The sequence below is a fragment of the Scyliorhinus canicula genome, chromosome 7 (genome assembly GCF_902713615.1).
Source record: "Scyliorhinus canicula chromosome 7, sScyCan1.1, whole genome shotgun sequence".
Lineage (NCBI taxonomy): Eukaryota > Metazoa > Chordata > Chondrichthyes > Carcharhiniformes > Scyliorhinidae > Scyliorhinus > Scyliorhinus canicula.
Genome location: NC_052152.1, coordinates 200,862,921 through 200,882,955, shown reverse-complemented (window position 1 = coordinate 200,882,955; position 20,035 = coordinate 200,862,921). Strand labels below are relative to the sequence as shown.

Genomic DNA, 20,035 nt, shown 5'->3' with positions numbered 1-20,035 from the left:
TTGGTGGGCCCCGATTGCGGGCCAGGCCACTGTGGGGGCACCCCCCCCGGGGTCCGATCGCGCTGCACCCCCCCAGGACCCTGGGGGCCCGCTCACGCCGCCACCAGAGGTGGTTGAAACCACGTCGGCGGGATTGGCCTCTCAGCGGCGAGACTTCGGCCCATTGCGGGCCGGAGAATCGGCGCAGGGGGCACGCTGATCGGCCGGCGCGATTCCCGCCCCCGCCAATTCCCGGTGGCGGGGAATTCGGGCCACGGTGGGGGCGGGATTTACGCCGGCCCCGGGCGATTCTCCGACCCTGTGGGAAGCCGGAGAATTTCGCCCATGGTTGCTGAATTTTTCACGTTACAACAATAACAACAACTATATTTAAAAAGTACCCCCTTGGTTGTATAGCCCTTTGAGATGTATTGAGGTTGTAAAATATACACAACAGAAATTGCTTTGGTCGATGTTTTGAAAGCGGTGAGATTGCAAGGAAGCTCACTTCTGGGAAATTGTACCTTTCGTCTTGGAATACCCGTGCTGCAGATGCCACTTAGCTGGGTGCGCTGCTCTATGCCAGTATCTGACAACATGCCCGCTACTAGCAAAACATTTTATACATTATCAAAGAACAAAGAACAGTAACAGGCCCTTCAAGCCTGTACTGATCACGTGTCCTATCTAGACTAACTGCCTGTATCCTTCTATACCCCTTCTGTTCATGTGTCTATCTAGATACGTCTTAATGCTCACTAACGTATCTGCCTCAATCACCTCACTTGGCAGTGCATTGCAGGCCACCACCATCATCTGTGTACAAAACCTCCCCCATACATCTCCACTGAACCTATCCCCCTTACCTTGAACTTGTGCCCCCTTGTAATTGCCATTTCCACCCTAGGAAAAGCCTCCATATATAAACCCTCAATAATTTTATAAACTTCTGTCAGGTTGCCCCGCAGCCTCCGTCTCTCGAGGGAGAACAAGCCTGGTTTATTCAATCTCTCCTCATAGCTAATACCCTCCATACCAGGCAACATCCTGGTAAATCTTTTCTGTACTCTCTCCAAAGACTCCACGTCCTTCTGGTAGTGTGGTGACCAGAATTGGACACAGTATTCCAAATGTGGCCCAACCAACGTTCTATATAACTGTAACATAATTTGCGAACTTTTATACTCGATACCCCGTCTGATGAAGGCAACCAGGTCATATGCTTTCTTTACCACCATTCCCACTTGTGCTGCCACTTTAATGATCTGTGGACCTGCACGCCCAGATCTCTGTGTATCTATGCTCCTGATGGTTCTGCCATTTATTTTGTAGCTCCCACCTGAATTGGATCTACCAAAATGTATCACTCGCATTTGACCTTGGGAATCAAAAATTGTCACCATTACCTTTATGAGTGGGTATCCTTCAAACTTATGGAAACGCCCTTGCATGCAGACGCATGCCTTCCCCTTCAGCTCTCCAAATACCAGCTGGCCAGCATGTCCCTGCACTGGATAGAGAAAGAGATAACAATGGGTGATATGCAACAAGAAGTTAGCAACTTGTCCGAACCAGCCTCCATCACCAACAACAATTTATATTGCACCTTTAACATTGTGAAATTTGACAAGATGTTTGACAGGAGTGTGACCAACTTAGGGCATGGTCGCCAATGTCGGAGGGACGAAAATCAGGGGTACCCAAGAAGCCAGAATTGGTGGAGCTGGTTGTGAAACTGGAGGAAGTTACAGAATAGGGAAGAGTTGAATCCATGGAGAATTTTAAAATGAAGAAGTTGCTGGGGACCGGGATGTAATGTAGGTTTGCAACCCAATTCCCAATCCTAACGTAGGTGCGGATGAAGACAATTATTCATTCTGCGCTACCCAATTCATCCACAACAAACTAACAGCCTGCCGTTGTGGAATTCGATAGTTCTTCAATGATTCCACGGTTTTACAGCCATTGCCCTACTTAGAGGTCAATGATGGATGGTCCTCCTGTGAGAAAGAACTTCTCCACTTTCATCCTAAAATTTACCTTTAAGTCCTTTTGCACTTGTTCCTCTCATGCTACTGAGAAACCTGAAAAAGCGTGCTATATTTATTTATGCTCTTTTCAAGGGACTGGCATGGGCCTCGCAGACTGACTGGCCTCCTTGTGTTGTAAAAATGAATTATCTGTAATTCTAACTCATATTTTTAAATAATTAGAAACTACTCAGAATAAATGATAGAATTGAAGGAGGTTATTCTGTGCATTATGCCTGTGAGACCACCCAATTACTCCCATTTCCCTGTAACCCTGCAATCTCTCCCTCTCTCAGGTGTATATCCAATTGCCTTCGGAATCACCTACAGGTGAATCTGTTTCCACCACTATTTCAGGCAGTGTATTTCAAATAATTACACTTTGCTGGGGGAAAGTGTTTTTTTAAAAAAAAACCCTTGCTAACCTCTGGTTCATTTGCCAATTATCTTAAATCAGTGTCCTTTTGATACCGGCCTTTTTGTGACCGAAAACGATTTCTCCTTATATACTGTATCAAATCGCGTCAAAGTTTAGGGTATCTCTTGATAGCCCTCAGTGAGCTCAGTTCCATACCTGTGCTTTGCGGAAAGTTGGGAACGTCGGTGTATTTAAAGATTTCCTGGTTTGCAAGTGCCTCAGCAAGCATCCCAAGTCCTGAGCCACAGATTATTGCCACCTTTGGTCGATGTTTGGTCCTCGATAGCAGCCAATCTGTCGTCTCCTGGTAGGTTTCGTAACTGAAATAATATTCACGGTTAAATAATCACCAACAGCAAACAGGGTGACGCCAATTTCTTCAAACTGGGACCTGAAGAAATGTGTCAATAAGATTGTTTATCATTTGATGTCAGGCAGTCTATCTGAGTGTTTTGTACTGCAGATTTTTGTTTGGTGTACCTGTGTACTGAGTGGTCAAAGACTAGGAATCCTACAGTGAGTAACTCACCTCCTGACTCGCCAAAGCCTGTCCACCATCTACAAGGCACAAGTCAGGAGTGTGATGGAATACTCTCCACTTGCCTGGATGAGTGCAGCTCCAACAATACTCAAGAAGCTCGACACCATCCAGGACAAAGCAGCCCATTTGATTGCTACCCCTTCCACAAACATTCAAACTTCCACCACAGATGAACAGTGGCAGCCGTGTGTACCATCTACAAGATGCACTGCAGTAACTCACCAAGGTTCCTTAGACAACACCTTCCAAACTCACAACAACTACCATCTAGAAGGCCAAGAGCAGCAGATACATAGGAACCCCACCACCTGGAGGTTTCGCTCCAAGTCACTCACCACCCTGACGTGGAAATATAAAGCCATTCCTTCACCGTCACGGAGGTAACATCCTGGAACTCATTCTCTAACAGCACTGTGGGTGTACCTGCACCTCGGGGACTGCAGTGGTTCAAGAAAGCAACTCACCTCCACCTCGTGAAGGGCAGCTAGCGATGGGTAATAATAATAATAGCTTATTGTCACAAGTCGGCTTCAATGAAGTTACTGTGAAAAGCCCAGAGTTGCCACATTCCGGCGCCTGTTTGGGGAGGCCGGTAGGGGAATTGAACTCATGCTGCTGGCCTTGTTCTGCATTACAAGCCAGCTGTTTAGCCTACTGTGCTAAACCAGCCCCTGAACTAAATGCTGGCCTAACCAGCAACACCCACATCCCGTAAATGAATAATAAAAAGAAAAGTCGACCATAATGTGTGGAGTAGGACATCAAGTGGACGCCTTGTTATTTACAGATACAGAACAAACCAGAATTGGCCGGTACAGTCAAAAGTTTAGAAACAGAGAACGTAAATCAAGAGAAAATAACCCTGAGTAGCAAGAGCTGTGGCTTTAAGTTTAAAAAAAAAGTGTTGCCGCAAAGTTTTTTTCCCCAAAAAGAGAACACAGAAAGGAGTGCTTGAAGTGCTAAAGAAAAGAAAAAGTCCAAGTGAGTTTCAGGAACGGGAAAATCAAGTAGCTGAAACTGACAGCCCCCGATGTGGGAGCAGAGATCTGTGGGGCGAAAGAGATGATGCTTTTATCCAGAGATCTGTGGGGGTTCGTTGGCAGCAATTGCTGCCCTGATGGACCTCAAACAAGAGACATTTTCAACCTGTTTTTAAAAAAAGTTTTACAAACAACAGCTTCTTGGACCTCAACAACACCAGCGTCTGAGTGCAATTGGCAAAAAAAAAAAACAACCCGGTACATCAAAAAGGACAAAAAAAAAAAAAAAGAGGACTCTCCAAACGGCCAGGAAAACAAACCCAAAGATCGCTAAAAGGGCTTTCCTTCAGTAAGAGTGGAATTTTAAAAATAAATTCAAAAAGGAGCAGCTAGGTTTGTGCCAAAACTTCAAAAGCATGGCAAAAAGACAGAGAGAAAGCTGACAGCTGCTCACAGTTCAGTGAAGAAAGATGACAGTCTTAAAGTGGCAATGCATTTATGGAGGTAATGCACTTAAAGTGGCAACCACAGGAAGGAACAAATAGCTATTGACAAAAAGAAAATTGGAGAACATCCCAGAATGAGGGCAAAGGTCCAGAAGCAATGAAGACCTCAAGGAAGAGGGAACACAGGACCTCAGCGGAGGAAAGGAAGAGGCAATGGAAGATTTCAGAGGAGGAAATGAAGACATCAAGGAAGAGGCAATGGAAGCCCTCTGAGGAGGTGACAACAACCTCAAAAGATGAGGCAACAAAGACCTCAAAGGTAAGACAGAAGACCTCAGATAGGAGGGCACAGAAAGACTCCAGAAGGACAGCTAAGAAAGACAGCAGAAGGAGGGCAATGAAAGACCCCTGAACGAGGGATAAGAAAGACCCCTGAAGGAGGGATAAGAAGGAATTCAGAAGGAGGGCTAAGAAAGACAATAAATGACCAAATAAAGGACATTGAGCAATGAGCAATGAACAATGAGCAATGACAAAGCCTGCCAATAAAAGTGTTTATGTTTAAACACACAGGCCTCAAGATCTCTTCAATGAGCCTTCACCACTGCATTAAAAAAACATATTAAGTACATAATATCAAATCTCCGTAGGGGACCAATTTGGATCCCCGGAATTAATGTCTCTGAGACACGAGCCCTGTTGTATCAAGTGGACACGAGGGAAGGATCGTTCACAAACATGTGGACCCCTCGAGCAGAAGAGAGATGCTCAGCAGTCAGTGTTGCCATCAAGAAATGTTTCCAAACCCGTAGGAACCAGAGTACCTGATCGACATGCTATAGACATAACGGATGTCTCGATGGAAGCAAATAGCGATGAATTGCCTGTGCCAGAGTGGGTACCCATTTTTGCCCTTCCTGTTAATGTCAATCCTGTGTCGCTCTACAAGAAACAGAAAAAACCCTCAGAGACTCGATTGATAATTGTCCAGCTAATGTGTATAAGGTTCAGTTAGAATTTAGGACCGATTGTGTAAAGGAGTTAAAGGGGGAGGGATGTGGGTGATTTGTGGAGATTGTCCCGTTAAGGGCAACACAGCAGAGTAAGGCTGGGGGAACCAATTGGGGCACAGAGTGGGTAATCATCCTAAGTGGTGGAGCCCTCGCTTAGGCAGGAGACATGTAGGGAATTAAGGGCAGCCGTGTGGTTGCTATACTGTTGCAGTTTTTCTGATTAATAAATATCTTTCTAATGAGGTCTGTGAAAGTGCATCATTACAATCCTGAAACTGAGCCCCCTTGTTCTAGATTTCCCAACCAGGTGAAAGCAACTTCTCAGGTGTGCATTTTCTCTGAAATGGGAGCGATCCATGCCGGAGGCAAAAATGGCACCACATCGCTGAATTTAGAAGCCCCGACTCCATCTCCACCACACACCATTTTCTCTGGTTGGTGAACAGGCGCAGGACCTATTTTGCACATGCTCGGTTCATAGAGGCAGCAACACATTCAAAAATGCAGCTGACGTCAATCGGAAATGATATTTGTCAGAGAGATTTCCAGAACACACCTCATGAGACTTGTGATTTTCAACTAAAGGTGTATACAGAGCAGAGGTCAGGTATCATTTTGGAAAAGTCAGGTACTCTTTGGAGAGATAAGGCAACCTTTTGGCAAGGTCAGCTGCCCTTTGGAGTCTTCATGTACCTATTTGAGAAGTCCTGTACCCTTTGGAGACATCAGGCATCCTTTGGGAGATCAGGTACCCTTTTGGAAAGGTCATGTACCCATTGGAGAGGTCAGATATCTGTTGGAAACATCATGTATCCTTTTGGTGAGGTCATGCACCCTTTTGAGAGTCAGGTACCTGTTGGAGAAGTCATATCCCCTTTTGGAGAGGTCACACATGAAGTGTTGGCTAGTGTAGACTTGAGAGATGAACAGACACGTCCAACACTGATGAAGGTTCAACTCAATTTTATTAACTACTTCTAACTAACACACAATGACTCTGGGTCTAAATGATTCTAACTTAAACTAGAGACCCAAGCCTTGTCCGAACCAGTTGATTTTCTCAGCACGTGGTGAGAGTCTGTGCTGGGCTGAATGAGTTCTTGTTACACCAAGGGGCAGCACCCAGAATGAGCGGGAACCGTGGTGCCCTCTGCCTTTATAGTGTGTGTATTCTAACTGGTGATTGGCTGTGGTGTTTGTGCATGTTGATTGGTCCCTGTGTGTGTCTGCACCATGATATAGTGGTGTATATTATGACATCCTCTTTTATAAAAAATGTTGATATAGGCATGTGATAATGGGTGTGTGGAGAATGTACCGAGCTACGTGTGAGGTACGAAGACATATGTACAAGGCTATATACAGGGAACAAGACTATTTACAGAGGAAGGTGCCTGGTGCAGATGACTACCATGAACTGGAACAACCAACGAATCTATTTACAAATCACTGGATAACGAATGCAACAATGAAGGATATAGAAAAAAAAACCATTTCAGAAAGTCCACATGTGTACAGAGTTCATAAGTTCAGTCTCTGAGGTGGGCGACGAACTCTGGTTGACCGCTTCAAGGGTGGGGCAATGGCTGGCGGCTCAGGAGCCGGGAGGGCTGCAGCACTGTAGTGACCAGAAGCGCCATACAGTCCACGGTGGGATCAGTAGAAGAGCTGGTCGGAGGATCCCGTGACGACCCTGGAACCAGGCGAAGAGCACGCCTGATGCGGCGCTGAATGGATCCATCCGGTAAGCGGACCAAGAAGGAGCGGGGGGGGGGGGGGGGGGGGGGCACCGGCCTTAAAACGACAGCAGGCGCAGACCAGCCACCATCCGGCAGGTGGATGAGAACCTTGTGTGGATGGATGTCGGGAAGGTCAGCAGCCCATGAGTTGTAGGAAGTTTTCTGCCGGCAGTTGAGACATGTGCATACGGTGGAGCATGGAGACATGACGAGGTTGGGAGTGAGAATCGATGGCACCATCGTCCTGAGGGTGCGGTTCATTAGTAGCTGAGGAGGCGACAGGCCGGTGGAGAGCGAGGCGGAGCGATAGGCTAGCAGAGCAAGATGGAAATCAGAGCCGGAGTCCTTGCTGAGGAGCCGCTTGACGATGTGGACACCCTTTTCCGCCTTCCCATTGGATTGGGGGTATAGGGGACTGGACGTAACCTGCTCAAAGTTAGTGTCGGGCGAAGCCGGCCCATTCCTGGCTCGCGAAACAGGGGCCATTGTCTGACATGACTTGTCAGCGGAATGCCATGTCGGGCAAATGTCTCCTTAAACACACCCCGAACACAGCCGAGGATGTGAGATCGTGCAGCCTGATGACCTCCGGGTAAGTGGAGAAGTAGTCGATGATGATGACTTAGTCCCTGCCCAATGCATGGAACAAGTCGATGCCCACTTTGGTCCAAGGCGATGTGACGAGCTCATGGGGCATCAGGCTCTCCTGTGGTTGGGCGGGCTGAAAACACTGGCAGGTAGAGCAGTTGAGCACCACATTGGCGATGTCATCATTGATGCCCGGCCAGTAGACGGCTTCTCTGGCCCTGCGGCGACATTTCCCCGATTCCTAAATGGCCTTCATGGAGTTGCTCCAACACTAGCTGGCGCATGCTTTGAGGGATCCAATTTCAGGAGCACCCAGTCAACAACCGCCAGGTCATCGCGGACATTGCAAAATTGCGGGTATTGGCCCTTGAGCCATCCGTCCGACATTAGACACATCACCTGCTGCAGAATTGGATCAGCCGCTGTCTCACGGTGAATTTGCATCAGTCGTGCATCCGAAGCTGGCAAATGGGAGGCTGCAAACTGAACTTGAGCATCTATTTGGCAAATGAAGCCGTCGTGATCACACGGAGTTGTGATCGACCTTGAGAGGGCATCGGCAATGGCAAAGTCCTTGCCAGGGGTATAGATCAGTTGAAAGTCGTACCTGCGCAGCTCGAGTAGGATACGCTGGAGGCGAGGCGTCATGTCATTCAAGTCCTTTTTGATAGTATTTACCAGCGAGCGGTGGTCGGTTTCAACCGTGATCTGCGGAAGTTCATAGACGTAGTCATGGAACTTCACGACTCCAGTGAGAAGGCTGAGACACTCAATTTGCACATAACGCTGCTCTGTGGGAGTCATTGCCCGTGACGCATACGCAACGGGGGCCCATGACGAGGCCTCGTCTCGTTGCAGGAGCACGGCACCAATCCCCGACCTGACTGGCATCAGTAGAGATTTTGGTCTCTTTGGTGGGGTTGAAAAAGGCCAACACTGGGGCCGTGGAAAGCTTGGCCTTCAGCTCCTGCCATTCACGCTCGTGAGCGGGGAGCCATCGGAAATCTGTGGTTTTGCGAATCAGGTCTCTGAGGGCCGTGGTGTGCGAGGCGAGATTCGGGATGAACTTCAAGGAAATTTACCATACCCAGGAACCGGAGGACCGCTTGCTTGTCCTCGGGCATCTTCATGGACGCGATAGCTGCAATCTTGTCCTTGTCCAGACGCACCCCCTGGTGGGAGATGTGATCCCCCAGAAACTTGATACTCGACTGGCCGAAGGAGCATTTGGCCCTATTGAGGCGGAGACCATGTTCGTGGGTGCGCCTGAAAACACGCTTAAGGCGGGAAATGTGTTCCTGCGGGGTGGTTGACCAGATAATACATCCGGACACCGTCGATCCCCTCCATCAATCTGCTCCATGATCCGATGGAAAACTTTGGATGCAGAAACGATGCCTAATGGCATCCAGTTGTAGCAGAACCTGCCAAAGGGTATGTTGAACGTACACAGCTTCCTGCTTGACTCATCTAGTTGGATCTGCCAGAAACCCTTCGAGGCATCCAGTTTTGAGAATAGTTTGGCGTGGGCCATCTCGGACGTGAGCTTCTCATGTTTCGGAATCTGGTAGTGCTTCTGCATGATATTCTGATTCAGATCTTTAGGATCAATACAGATCCGCAGCTCGCCGGACGGTTTCTTGATGCAGACTATGGAGCTTACCCAGTCTGTGGGTTCTGTGATCCTAGAGATGACTCCTTGGTCCTGGAGGTCCTGGAGCTGTTGCTTGAGGCGGTCCTTGAGGGGGGCTGGGACTCTGCGAGGTGCGTGAACGACAAACGTGGAGTTGGGCTCGAGTCAGATTTTGTACGTGTACGGGAGCGTGCCCGTGCCTTCGAAGACATCATGGTATTGCTGGATGATGGAGTAGAGTTGTGCCCTGAAGTCTGTGTCAGAGGATGCAGACACATCGCTTGAAGAGAGAGAGTGTACTCTCTGCACTAAGTGGAGCAGCTTGCATGCCTGCGCACCAAGCAGGGAGGGTTTTGAGGCAGCAACAATCTCAAATGGGAGAATGGCTGTGTGAGCACGATGTGTCACCTCAAGGCGGCAGGAGCCGCTAGCGGCGATGGCATTGCCATTGTAGTCCAGCAATTTACACGCGGATGGCAGGACAGCAGGCTGTACGCAGAGCTTGCGAAAATCAGACGACGCGATGGGATTGGCAGAAGCGCCAGTGTCCAGGTGGAACCAGACAGGGGACCGGTTGACCGTAAAGGTGGCACACCACTCATCATCCTGGCCGACGCTGTGGACATGGACGGGTTCTGTGCCACGCTTGGGGGACATCCTGTTCGTGGTAACGACGCTGATTTGGAACGGGACCTGTGGGTCATCGCAGGCACAGTCGGAAGCAAGGTCTGGAGTAGGTTCATTGATGGCAGGCTGGATAGCCCTGACGTTTCTGTGGGGCTGGGTGGACCTCCTAAAAACAGCAGGCAGGGAAGATCTGTACATTGTAGCGTAGTGGCCTCGTTTGCCACACTGCAGGCAGTGTCGGGACTTCGCGGGACATTGCTGCTTTAAGTGGGCGGAGCCGCAGTTGCTGCACGCCCGGTCGTTCGTCGAGCCACCGGACATGCACGGGGCGATCCAGCGTGGTGCGCACCTGCGCGAAGTGGTCTGTGCGTCAGCACGCTCGCTGCGTGTAATTCCGCGAAAAGTGCTCGAAATGGCCGCCATCGTTCAAATCCAGAGCCTGAAAAGGTTTAATAATTTGGACCCGTTCTGCCTCGTAAAGGGGCTTGCCGCACCATTTCAGCCTGGATGCAGGGGTAGCGCGTGGAGGCATGTTCATGAAGTACACAGGTCTCAATGGCCATGGAGAGAGTGAGCTGCTTTACTTTTAGTAGCTGCTGGCGCCAAACACAATTTGGTCACGGAGCATAGAGTCAGAGGTGGACCCATAGTTGCAGGACTGCACAAGGACGCGGAGGTGGGTAATAAACGACTGGAAAGGCTCGTCCTTACCCTGAATTTGCTGCTGAAACGTGTATCTCTCGAAGCTCTCGTTGACCTCGACCGCGTAGTGGCTGTCAAACTTTAGAATTAAGGTCTTGAAACTTTGATTTGTCCTCCCCCTCATTGAAGGTGAGTGAGTTGAAAATGTGCTGAGCGTGGTCCCCGGCTGTGAAGAGGAAGAGAGCAATCTTCCGTGCGTCTGAGGCAGCTTCCAGGTCCCTGGCTTCGAGGTACAGCTGGAAGCGCTGTTTGAAATGTTTCCAGTTCGAGCCCAGATTTCCAGCAATGCGGCGAGGTGGCGGCGGGCGAACGGAGTCCATTTTGTAGGATGGCGCGAGACTGGTGAAAGGCAGATCACTGAAAGGCAGGTCTCAGAAGTGGTAGCATCCATCAACCTCTGGTACCATGAAGTGTTGGCTAGTGTAGACTTGAGAGATGAACAGACACTTCCAACACTGATGAAGGTTCAACTCAATTTTATTGAGTTATGGGTCTAAATGATGCTAACTTAAACTAGAGACCTAAGCCTTGTCCGAACCAGTTGATTCTCTCAGCACGTGGTGCGAGTCTGTGCTGGGCGAGTTCTTGTTACACCAAGGGGCAGCACCCAGAATGCTGGAACCGTGGTGCCCTCTGCCTTTATAGTGTGTATTCTAACTGGTGATTGGCTGCGGTGTTTGTACATGTTGATCCCCGTGTGTGTCCATCAGTGTGTGTCTGCACCATGATATACTGGTGTACATTTTGGGCAGCATGGTGGTTAGCATAAATGCTTCACAGCTCCAGGGTCCCAGGTTCGATTCCCGGCTGGGTCACTGTCTGTGCGGAGTCTGCACGTCCTCCCAGTGTGTGCGTGGGTTTCCTCCGGGTGCTCCGGTTTCCTCCCACAGTCCAAAGATGTGCGGGTTAGGTGGATTGGCCATGCTAAATTGCCCGTAGTGTCCTAATAAAAGTAAGGTTAAGGAGGGGTTGTTGGGTTACGGGTATAGGGTGGATACGTGGGTTTGAGTAGGGTGATCATGGCTCGGCACAACATCGAGGGCCGAAGGGCCTGTTCTGTGCTGTACTGTTCTATGTTCTATGTTCTATTATGACAATGCACTCTTTTGGGCGGTCATATACCTGTTGGAAAGGTCAGGTGTACCGTCTGAGAGGTCAGATACCCTTTGGAGAGCTTTAAAAGTTTTCAACAAGTGCCCAGAACTTCAACACATTCAAACACAGTTGTGCAGCGGTCACCCACAGGAGTTGGAAGGTGGGACCTGTGGCCTGAGAAGGACAGATACTTTTGGCCATCCCAGACTCTGGCATCCAGAAGGGAGGGCACAGAGTGTGCCACATTAGGGTAAAAAGTGCACATCATAGCAAAGAAGCTGCAAAATGGGGACGGCACCTTTGCTTTTCCGTGTCACAGAGGCATATGAGTGAGAGCAATGTGACCAGAGGGAAGGGACAAGGCCACGAGTTGGAGAGAGTGCAGTTGTTTTTTTTTTTAATTTTTTCAACCCATCACTCATATTTTCATAACCAGTAAACGGAAGTACTCAAAAAGGGAAGGAAAAAAAATTCACAGGATGTCTTGCTAATTTCCCCACGGTTTTCTCCTGGGTTTGATCGGTGCAGTATTTTGGAGATGAATCTTCAATTCCTGGAGACTCCAGGCACAATCCTGGAGATTTGGCAATGCTAAGCTAACTTTAAACTGGCTTCAGCTGGACCAAAGTAAGGAAATTGGTTCTGCTGAGCTGGAGGTTAGGGGCCTTCAGGAGCGGACACCTCCAGCCCAGGATACAGACTAATGTGCAAAAACAAAAAAAGGTTGGGGCAGCACAAGTGGATAGCACTGTGGCTTCACAGCGCCATGGTCCCAGGTTCGATTCCCCGCTGGGTCACTGTGTGTGGAGTCTGAACGTTCTCCCAGTGTCTGCGTGGGTTTCCTCCGGGTGCTCCGGTTTCCTCCCACAGTCCAAAGACGTGCAGGTTAGGTGGATTGGCCAGGCTAAATTGCCCTTAGTGTCCAAAAAGATAAGGAGGGGTTATTGGGTTATGGGGATAGGGTGGAAGGGAGGGCTTAAGTGGGTCGGTGCAGACTCGATGGGCCGAATGGCCTCCTTCTGCACTGTATGTTCTAAAAAAGCAGGAAGGTCATCGAACGTCTTCTGTCAAAGGGGAGGATTTAGATCTGTTTGATATGAAAAAAAAAAAATGGAGAGACCATTGACGCAAGCAAAACTCCACAGCAGCAAGGCTGAAATCTCCAAATCCCCAAAGGAAAGAAAGAGTTAATATTTTATTGGCAAGTTCTAATGAATCCGTTTAAAAAATGAAAAAGCAGCACGTCAGTCATTAAGTTAATTATCTCAATAATTCATGCCTCATCAACATTTCTGAAATAACAAATACACTGTCATATACAAAGTAAGAAGTCTTACAACACCAGGTTAAAGTCCAACAGGTTTGTTTCAAACACGAGCTTTCGGAGCACGGCTCCTTCTTCAGGTGAATATACAAAGAAGAACAAAGAAAATTACAGCACAGGAACAGGCCCTTCGGCCCTCCCAGCCTGCGCGGCTCCTTCTTCAGGTGAATATACAAAGAAGAACAAAGAAAATTACAGCACAGGAACAGGCCCTTCGGCCCTCCCAGCCTGCGCCGATCCAGATCCTTTATCTAAACCTGTCGCCTATTTTCCAAGGATCTACTTCCCTCTGTTTCCAGCCCGTTCATATATCTGTCCAGATGCATCTTAAATGATGCTATCGTGCCCGCCTCTACCACCTCCGCTGGCAAAGCGTTCCAGGCACCCACCACCCTCTGCGTAAAACAATTTCCATGTACATCTCCCTTAAATTTTCCCCTTCTCACCTTGAAATCATGACCCCTTGCAATTGACACTCCCACCCTTGGAAAAAGATTGTGGCTATCCACCCTGTCCATACCTCAATTAGGTCCCCCCTCAACCTCCGTCTTTCCAACGAAAACAATCCTAATCTATTTAACCTTTCTTCATAGCTAGCACCCTCCATACCAGGCAACATCCTGGTGAACCTCCTCTGCACCCTCTCTAAAGCATCCACATCCTTCTGGTGATGTGGCGACCAGAACTGCACGCAGTATTCCAAATGTGGCCTAACCAAAGTCCTATACAACTGTAACATGACCTGCTGACTCTTGTACTCAATACCCCGTCTGATGAAGGCAAGCATGCTGTTTGCCTTCTTGACCACTATCGACCTGTGTTGCCACCTTCAGGGTACAATGGGCCTGAACTCCCAGATCACTGTGAACATCAATTTTCCCCAGGACCCTTCCATTGACCATATAGTCCGCTCTTGAATTTGATTTTCCAAAATGCATCACCTCGCATTTGCCTGGATTGAACTCCATCTGCCATTTCTCTGCACAACTCTCCAATCTATCTATATTTTGCTGTATTCTCTGACAGTCCTCCTCGCCATCTGCAACTCCACCAATCTTAGTATTGTAGCCACCTGGGGTGGCCACATCCCGATTCAAAATGGATACTCGCAAGGAGTGCAGGGAAAAACGGACAATCAGAGAAAACAAGTATTAAGATTTGCAGAACCCAGACAGAACTGAAACCAATATCCATTAACATATTAATGAGCTATCTCCAGGGACAAAAAGAAACATTGAAACAATTGAGACCAAGACAGACTCCCCGGCGTCAGTGGGAGCTAAAACAAAGGCAGGCCAACGGCCACATAGGGCCCGCCCAACGATCAGGGAACAACTCCGGTATTGGAGAAAATCGATGGGAAATATTGGGACATGGTCCAATTAATTGGGACCAAGTCCAGGGTCCACCCAGAAGGGCGCAAAACCCCTGGGGACTATAAGATAGAGTCCCCAAGTTCAGTTCGCTCTCTTGGCCTTGGCTCTCAGTGTGGAGAGACCTGCCTAACAGCTGCATCAACCAAGTAAGTCTCAAGTCAACGCATGCTACGAGATAGACGCTCCTAGCTACTATTCCGTACCAGCTCGAAGCCAGCAGTATCAGAACTGGACAATGGCCATTGTTCCTCCCACCTGGTGGGCCACTCGAAGCTAAGTATAGGCTTTTAGTAGCAGTTGTATTTTCGTAAATAGAGTTTATGCATGAGTAGTAATTGACTGGGTGTATAATAAATGTGTATTGATTTCAAACTTACTAATTGGTGTATTGAGTATTGATCAGTACTTGGTTTTAAACCCTGTGGCGGTATCAGAAAGATACCTGGCGACTCTAGAGCAAAGGTAATTAAAACAGAGCAAATTAAGGGAAAGGATAATGAGCAACAGTATCATCTGCAAACTTGCTCATCAGACCACCTATACCTTCATCCAGATAATTTATGTACATCACAAACAGTGGTCCGAGCACGGATCCCTGTGGAACACCACTAGTCACCCTTCTCCATTTTGAGACACTCCCTTCCACCACTACTCTGTCGCCTGTTGCCCAGCCAGTTCTTTATCCATCTAGCTAGTACACCCTGAACCCCATACAACATCACTTTTTCCAACAACCTGCCATGGGAAACTTTATCAAACGCCTTACTAAAGTCCATGTATACGACATCTACAGCCCTTCCCTCATCAATTAACTTTGTCACTTCCTCAAATAATTCTATTAGGTTTGTAAGACATGACCTTCCCCGCACAAAACCATGCTGCCTATCACTGATAAGTCTATTTGCTTCCAAACGTGAATAGATCCTATGGGTGAACATTTTAACGGCCCGGCTTCACATGGCGCGGGAAACCAGGGTCCTCCGATCATTACCCTGAGTCTCTGGATTATCAGCCCAGCGACAATCCCACTCTGTGACCGCCTTCCCTAATCCCATTTTCCAGCACACGGTTCAGAACCGTTTGCCCTGGGGACACGGGGACGAATCCCACCACGGCAGATGGCGAAATTTGAATTCAATAAAAACCGGGAATTAAAAGTTGAATGATGACCAATGAAACCATTGTTGTAAGAACCCATCTGGTTCACTAATGTTCTTTAGGGAATCTGCCGTCCTTACCCGGTCTGGCCAGACCAACACAGCAATGTGGTTGACACTGCCCCCCGCCCACCCCACTGAAATGGCCGAGCAAGCCACTCTAGGGATGGGCAAGCCAGCTACCCCCACATCCCAAGTACAAATTAAAAAAAAAGCTTGTCTGCCTTGGCCATTGCATGATTCCTGTTAGTCAATCAAGCAGCCTTTAATTCCCCAGCTCCAATATTTAAAAAAAAAAATAAAAAAAATTAATTTAAGATGAATAAAAATGCAATGAAAAATCAGAATTTTTGGTGGGATTCTCCGAGCCGTGTGCCGGGCTGTCCGCAACCGCGCCACGCCACCCTGACGCGATTCTCCGAGGAGCGGTGAATCGGCACGTCGCCAGTCATTGTCCGCGGCCGGGGCCGCCGATTCTCCGGCCTTGATGGGCTGAGCGGCTGCGTGGAAATGGCAGAGTCCCGCCGGCGCCGTCCACACCTGCTCGCAGCCGGCGGGAAAGCTGCGCGCTGGGTCGGGGGCGTCCGATGGGGTCTGTCCCGCGATTGGGGCCCACCGATTGGCGGGCTGACTCTCCAGCACCGGCCCTATTTTGTTACGCGGCCGGCCCATGAACCCCCCCCGCACGATGTTGTGTCGGGGCCGGCACGTTGAGGATGTCCCCCGCACATGGACGGGTTGGCGCGCCGTCCAGTTGGTGTCGGCAAGGGAGGCTGGAGCAGCGTGAACCGCTCCAGTGGGGGCCAGAATCGGTAGTGCCCGCGCCCGTTTCGCCGTCGTGAAATGCGACAGCGTTGACGATGGCGCAGACACTCTGCCTCCATTTCGGAGAATCACGCCCCCTATATTTCTTCTCCTGCTTGTTCCCTGCAGCGGTGTCGTGGAGATTAATTTCCGATTGCTGGAGACTTCAGAGCAAATCTGTAAGGTTTGTGTAGTTTAAAGGGTTAATAGCTAATGATGCCAGGTCACATGTGATTGAACCCGAGATGGCCGGTTTAGCTCAGTTGGCTACACAGCTGGTTCATGATGCAGAGCGGAGTTCAACAGGGCGGGTTCAATTCCCGTACCGGCTGAGATTACTCACGGAGGCCCCGCCGTCTCAACCTTGCCCCTCAGGTTAAATCACCATTGGTCAGCTCTCCCCCTCAAAAGGGGAAAGCAGACTATCTGGGTCCTTGGGTGACTACTTTTCCCTACTCATTGAACCCGAGGAGAAAAAAGGCACCAATGGAGCCTTGCCAAAGTCCATCTCTGTAAATAGTGTAAATGTTCATGGTTACAACAGCACGGTTTCCAGCTCTCTTCGATTAAAAGGCTCCCAGAGTCCAGCTCTGATAACAATCGCCTGAACCTGGGTGAAATGTAATTCACCCTGATTTTGAAGTGAATGAGGTGGAAGATTTCCAGCTGCCCTTTCTTTTCTAAATCGTAAGTGTGTTTTTACAGAGTGTTTAAAGGTTGCATTGTACTGCTCCTGGATCTACCAACATGCATATGGTCAGTTGGTGATCTCCCATCTGGCAGCTTTGCAGTGGAGTGCAATGTTTGCCGACACACACTGCCCGTGTGCAGCCGAGCAGCCCGGAGCAATTTCTACCCCAATTCAGTAGCAGCAGAAACTTTCCCCTTCTGCCAGAGTAGAAGCAGTCTGCTCCAAACTGCTGAAAGTGGGATCCTCAATGCTGAACATTGGAATAGCATCCATTCCATTGCTCAGTGCGGACATTAAACAGCTCTACAAACTCATCAGAAGATACATTTGCAAAGATATATGGGCGGGATAATCTGGACCTGCCAAAGGCAGCTGCCCCCCCCCCCCCCCCCCCTTCCCCCGATGGTGGGTCAGGCGAGCCATGCAAAAGGGCAGGCATACATTGATGGCACTGGAAGATCCCACCGGGGATCAGCGGTGAGCCACCCCCACAAAACCCACTGTGGGGTCTGGAAAATCCCACCCTTGAATGATTCTGTTGTAAGCCTCAGGACGATGAACCTTCTTCACAAATACCGATTTGTACTTTCCCTCTATCCAATGGTGGCCCTACAAATACAAGTATTTTCTGTAAGGGCTATCATTGTTTGGCGATATGCCAGTATCGTGTTATATCAGTGTGGGAGACAGTTTAACAATCCTGGTGTTGTGCTCCAGTTGAAGCTCAGTCCCCAATATTCTGTCATTTAAAATTACAAGGGGGACATAACTGATGGTCTTGATGTAGGTTTTCATTGCCAGTCCATGTTGGGAGCAAAGAAATTGAAGTTTTTACTTTGTAGCTGACAGTGATTGGTATCTGAAGATACGTGACAACATGCAGCACCATGTGCATCATGCTAAGAATACACTTCCAGTGTGGCACTGTGGTTAGCACTGCTGCCTATGGCACTGAGGACCCGTGTTCGACCCCGGTTCATTGTCAGTGTGGAGTTTGCACATTCTCCTCATGTTTGCTTGGGTCTCACCCCCACAACCCAAACATGTACAGGGTAGGTGGATTGGCCATGCTAAATTGCCCCTTGATTGGAAAGAAGTAATTGGGTACTCTAAATTTAAAAGAAAAAAAAACATTTCCAGTGTAGGAACAGGAGTAGACAAATCAGGCCTTTGCTTCCCCTATTGAATAATGTTTGACCCATAGTTCAGCCCTATTTTCCCACCTCAACTCCATCATGTTCGTAAGTGCCCTTACTGACAACAATCCATTGATCTGAGTCGATTACTTGTTCATTAACCGTCAATAATAAATTCTAACATGGTGATTAGTAATGGAGTAGGATTAATATCACACTAAGTAGCAATTGAGAAGTAACTGACTTCAGGATGTTGCCCTTTATAGTATCCAGGGCAATTGGTTGTAAAGGAACAAAACTAATTGGACAACCTCCACCTGTACAGTAGAATTGTGCCGACAATGCTCAGCGAACTTCCTGCACTACTTGAGTCAGCTGTACCACATGTACTACCTGCCTTGTGCCTGCAGTGTTTAACATACTACCCAGCCTTGACATGAGCAATACCATGGGTGATTAACTAAGGCGTAAAATTAAATGATAACTTACCAGATCTGATCTTCAGAAAGCATTGTGTCAAATATCAAGTCTGCTTCTTTCTCTCTTCAAAGACAGGAGACTTACACTCGATTCTTTCACAGCCGACTAACTCAGTAAAGACACTGCTTGCTGTGTGACCTCTCGTTGGTTCACTAGCTCCGAACCATCAAGTTATATATCAGGAAAGGAATAATGAATTCCAAATTGGCATCCTACCACGATCCAAGCAATTGGTTCATGTAAGATGATATAAAGATATGATTGGCTGGCCGTAGGGTGGAGTAATTAATTGTTAAATGCAATAAAAATGGTCTTCTTCAGGAAGGTAGTCAGTCAAGTGATGAATTAACTGCATGTGACCAAAATGTAAATGGTTTTGAGTGAGTTAAGATAGAAAAGGACTTTAACACTTTGGCATAAGGATTAGTGTGTTTGTATTTCCTCACAGAATATAATTTGAGAAAGTTTAGCTTCTTACAGATTTCTGGATTATTTGTCCAATGCGGTTTTGGCTCCTGGTGGGATTCCTGGACAGGGCCATGGGAAACGCACCCGGCATTCTCAATACCACAACAAGCAGATGTAGCCAATAATTGAAAGCCCAAGAGTCAAAAAGGTAAGGGCCGAAATTCTCCATTTCGGAGACTAAGGGCGTGACGTACCGGCCGTTGGATCGCAGGAGGCCAAAATCGGTAACCGTGCCTGGCGCCGATCGGTTTGCCGATCTAACCGGTCCGCTCCCGTTGGCAAGATGAGGGGCTGGATTCTCCGCCGGCGGGATGCTCCGTTTTGCCGGCAGCCCAGGGGTTTCCCGATGGCGTGGGGCTGCAATGCCAAACCCCGGCGAAACCGGGAATCCCGCCGGCGTGCCGAACCAGAAATCTGGCGCGGCGGGACGGAGAAACCAGCCCGAGGAGTCTGCACCGGGATGGCGAGGAAGCACTAATCACCAATTACAGCCAATCTAAATCCCATTAATGGGAACGACCCCTGTGATTTGACCGCCTCTCCAGCGAGCGGTCATGCGGGCGCCGATTAGCCCTCCATTTTAATAACGGAACGGCTGCTGTGGTGATCCAAGGAGGTGCCGTAGCCGTCTTCAATCCCAGGGACACTGGGGTTGCTGGCCCAATGCCTGGGGGGAAGGGGGAGACCCCAGGGGAGGACAAGGGCGGTAGGGGGGAGAGACCCTGGGGGGAGACGGCCCCGGTTGGAGGGGGTGGACTGTCATCGGTAGGGAGGTTGCCCCTGGACTGGGCGAGGTGGTCATTGGGAG

General features: G+C 48.8%; 1 protein-coding gene across 1 annotated transcript in view; it reads right to left on the bottom strand.

Annotated features, from left to right (window-relative positions):
• Positions 1 to 18,905, bottom strand: part of pnp4a (purine nucleoside phosphorylase 4a) — a 37,167-nt gene extending 18,262 nt beyond the window's left edge. Inside the window, exons 1-3 of the mRNA XM_038803703.1 lie at positions 18,769 to 18,905; positions 2,584 to 2,747; positions 1,386 to 1,489 (exon numbers count right to left, since the gene is read on the bottom strand). Of these exons, the coding sequence (XP_038659631.1) occupies positions 1,386 to 1,489; positions 2,584 to 2,747; positions 18,769 to 18,791 (291 nt within the window). The 5' untranslated portion in view covers positions 18,792 to 18,905. The remainder of the gene's footprint in view (positions 1 to 1,385; positions 1,490 to 2,583; positions 2,748 to 18,768) is intronic.
• Positions 18,906 to 20,035: the final 1,130 nt, after the last annotated feature.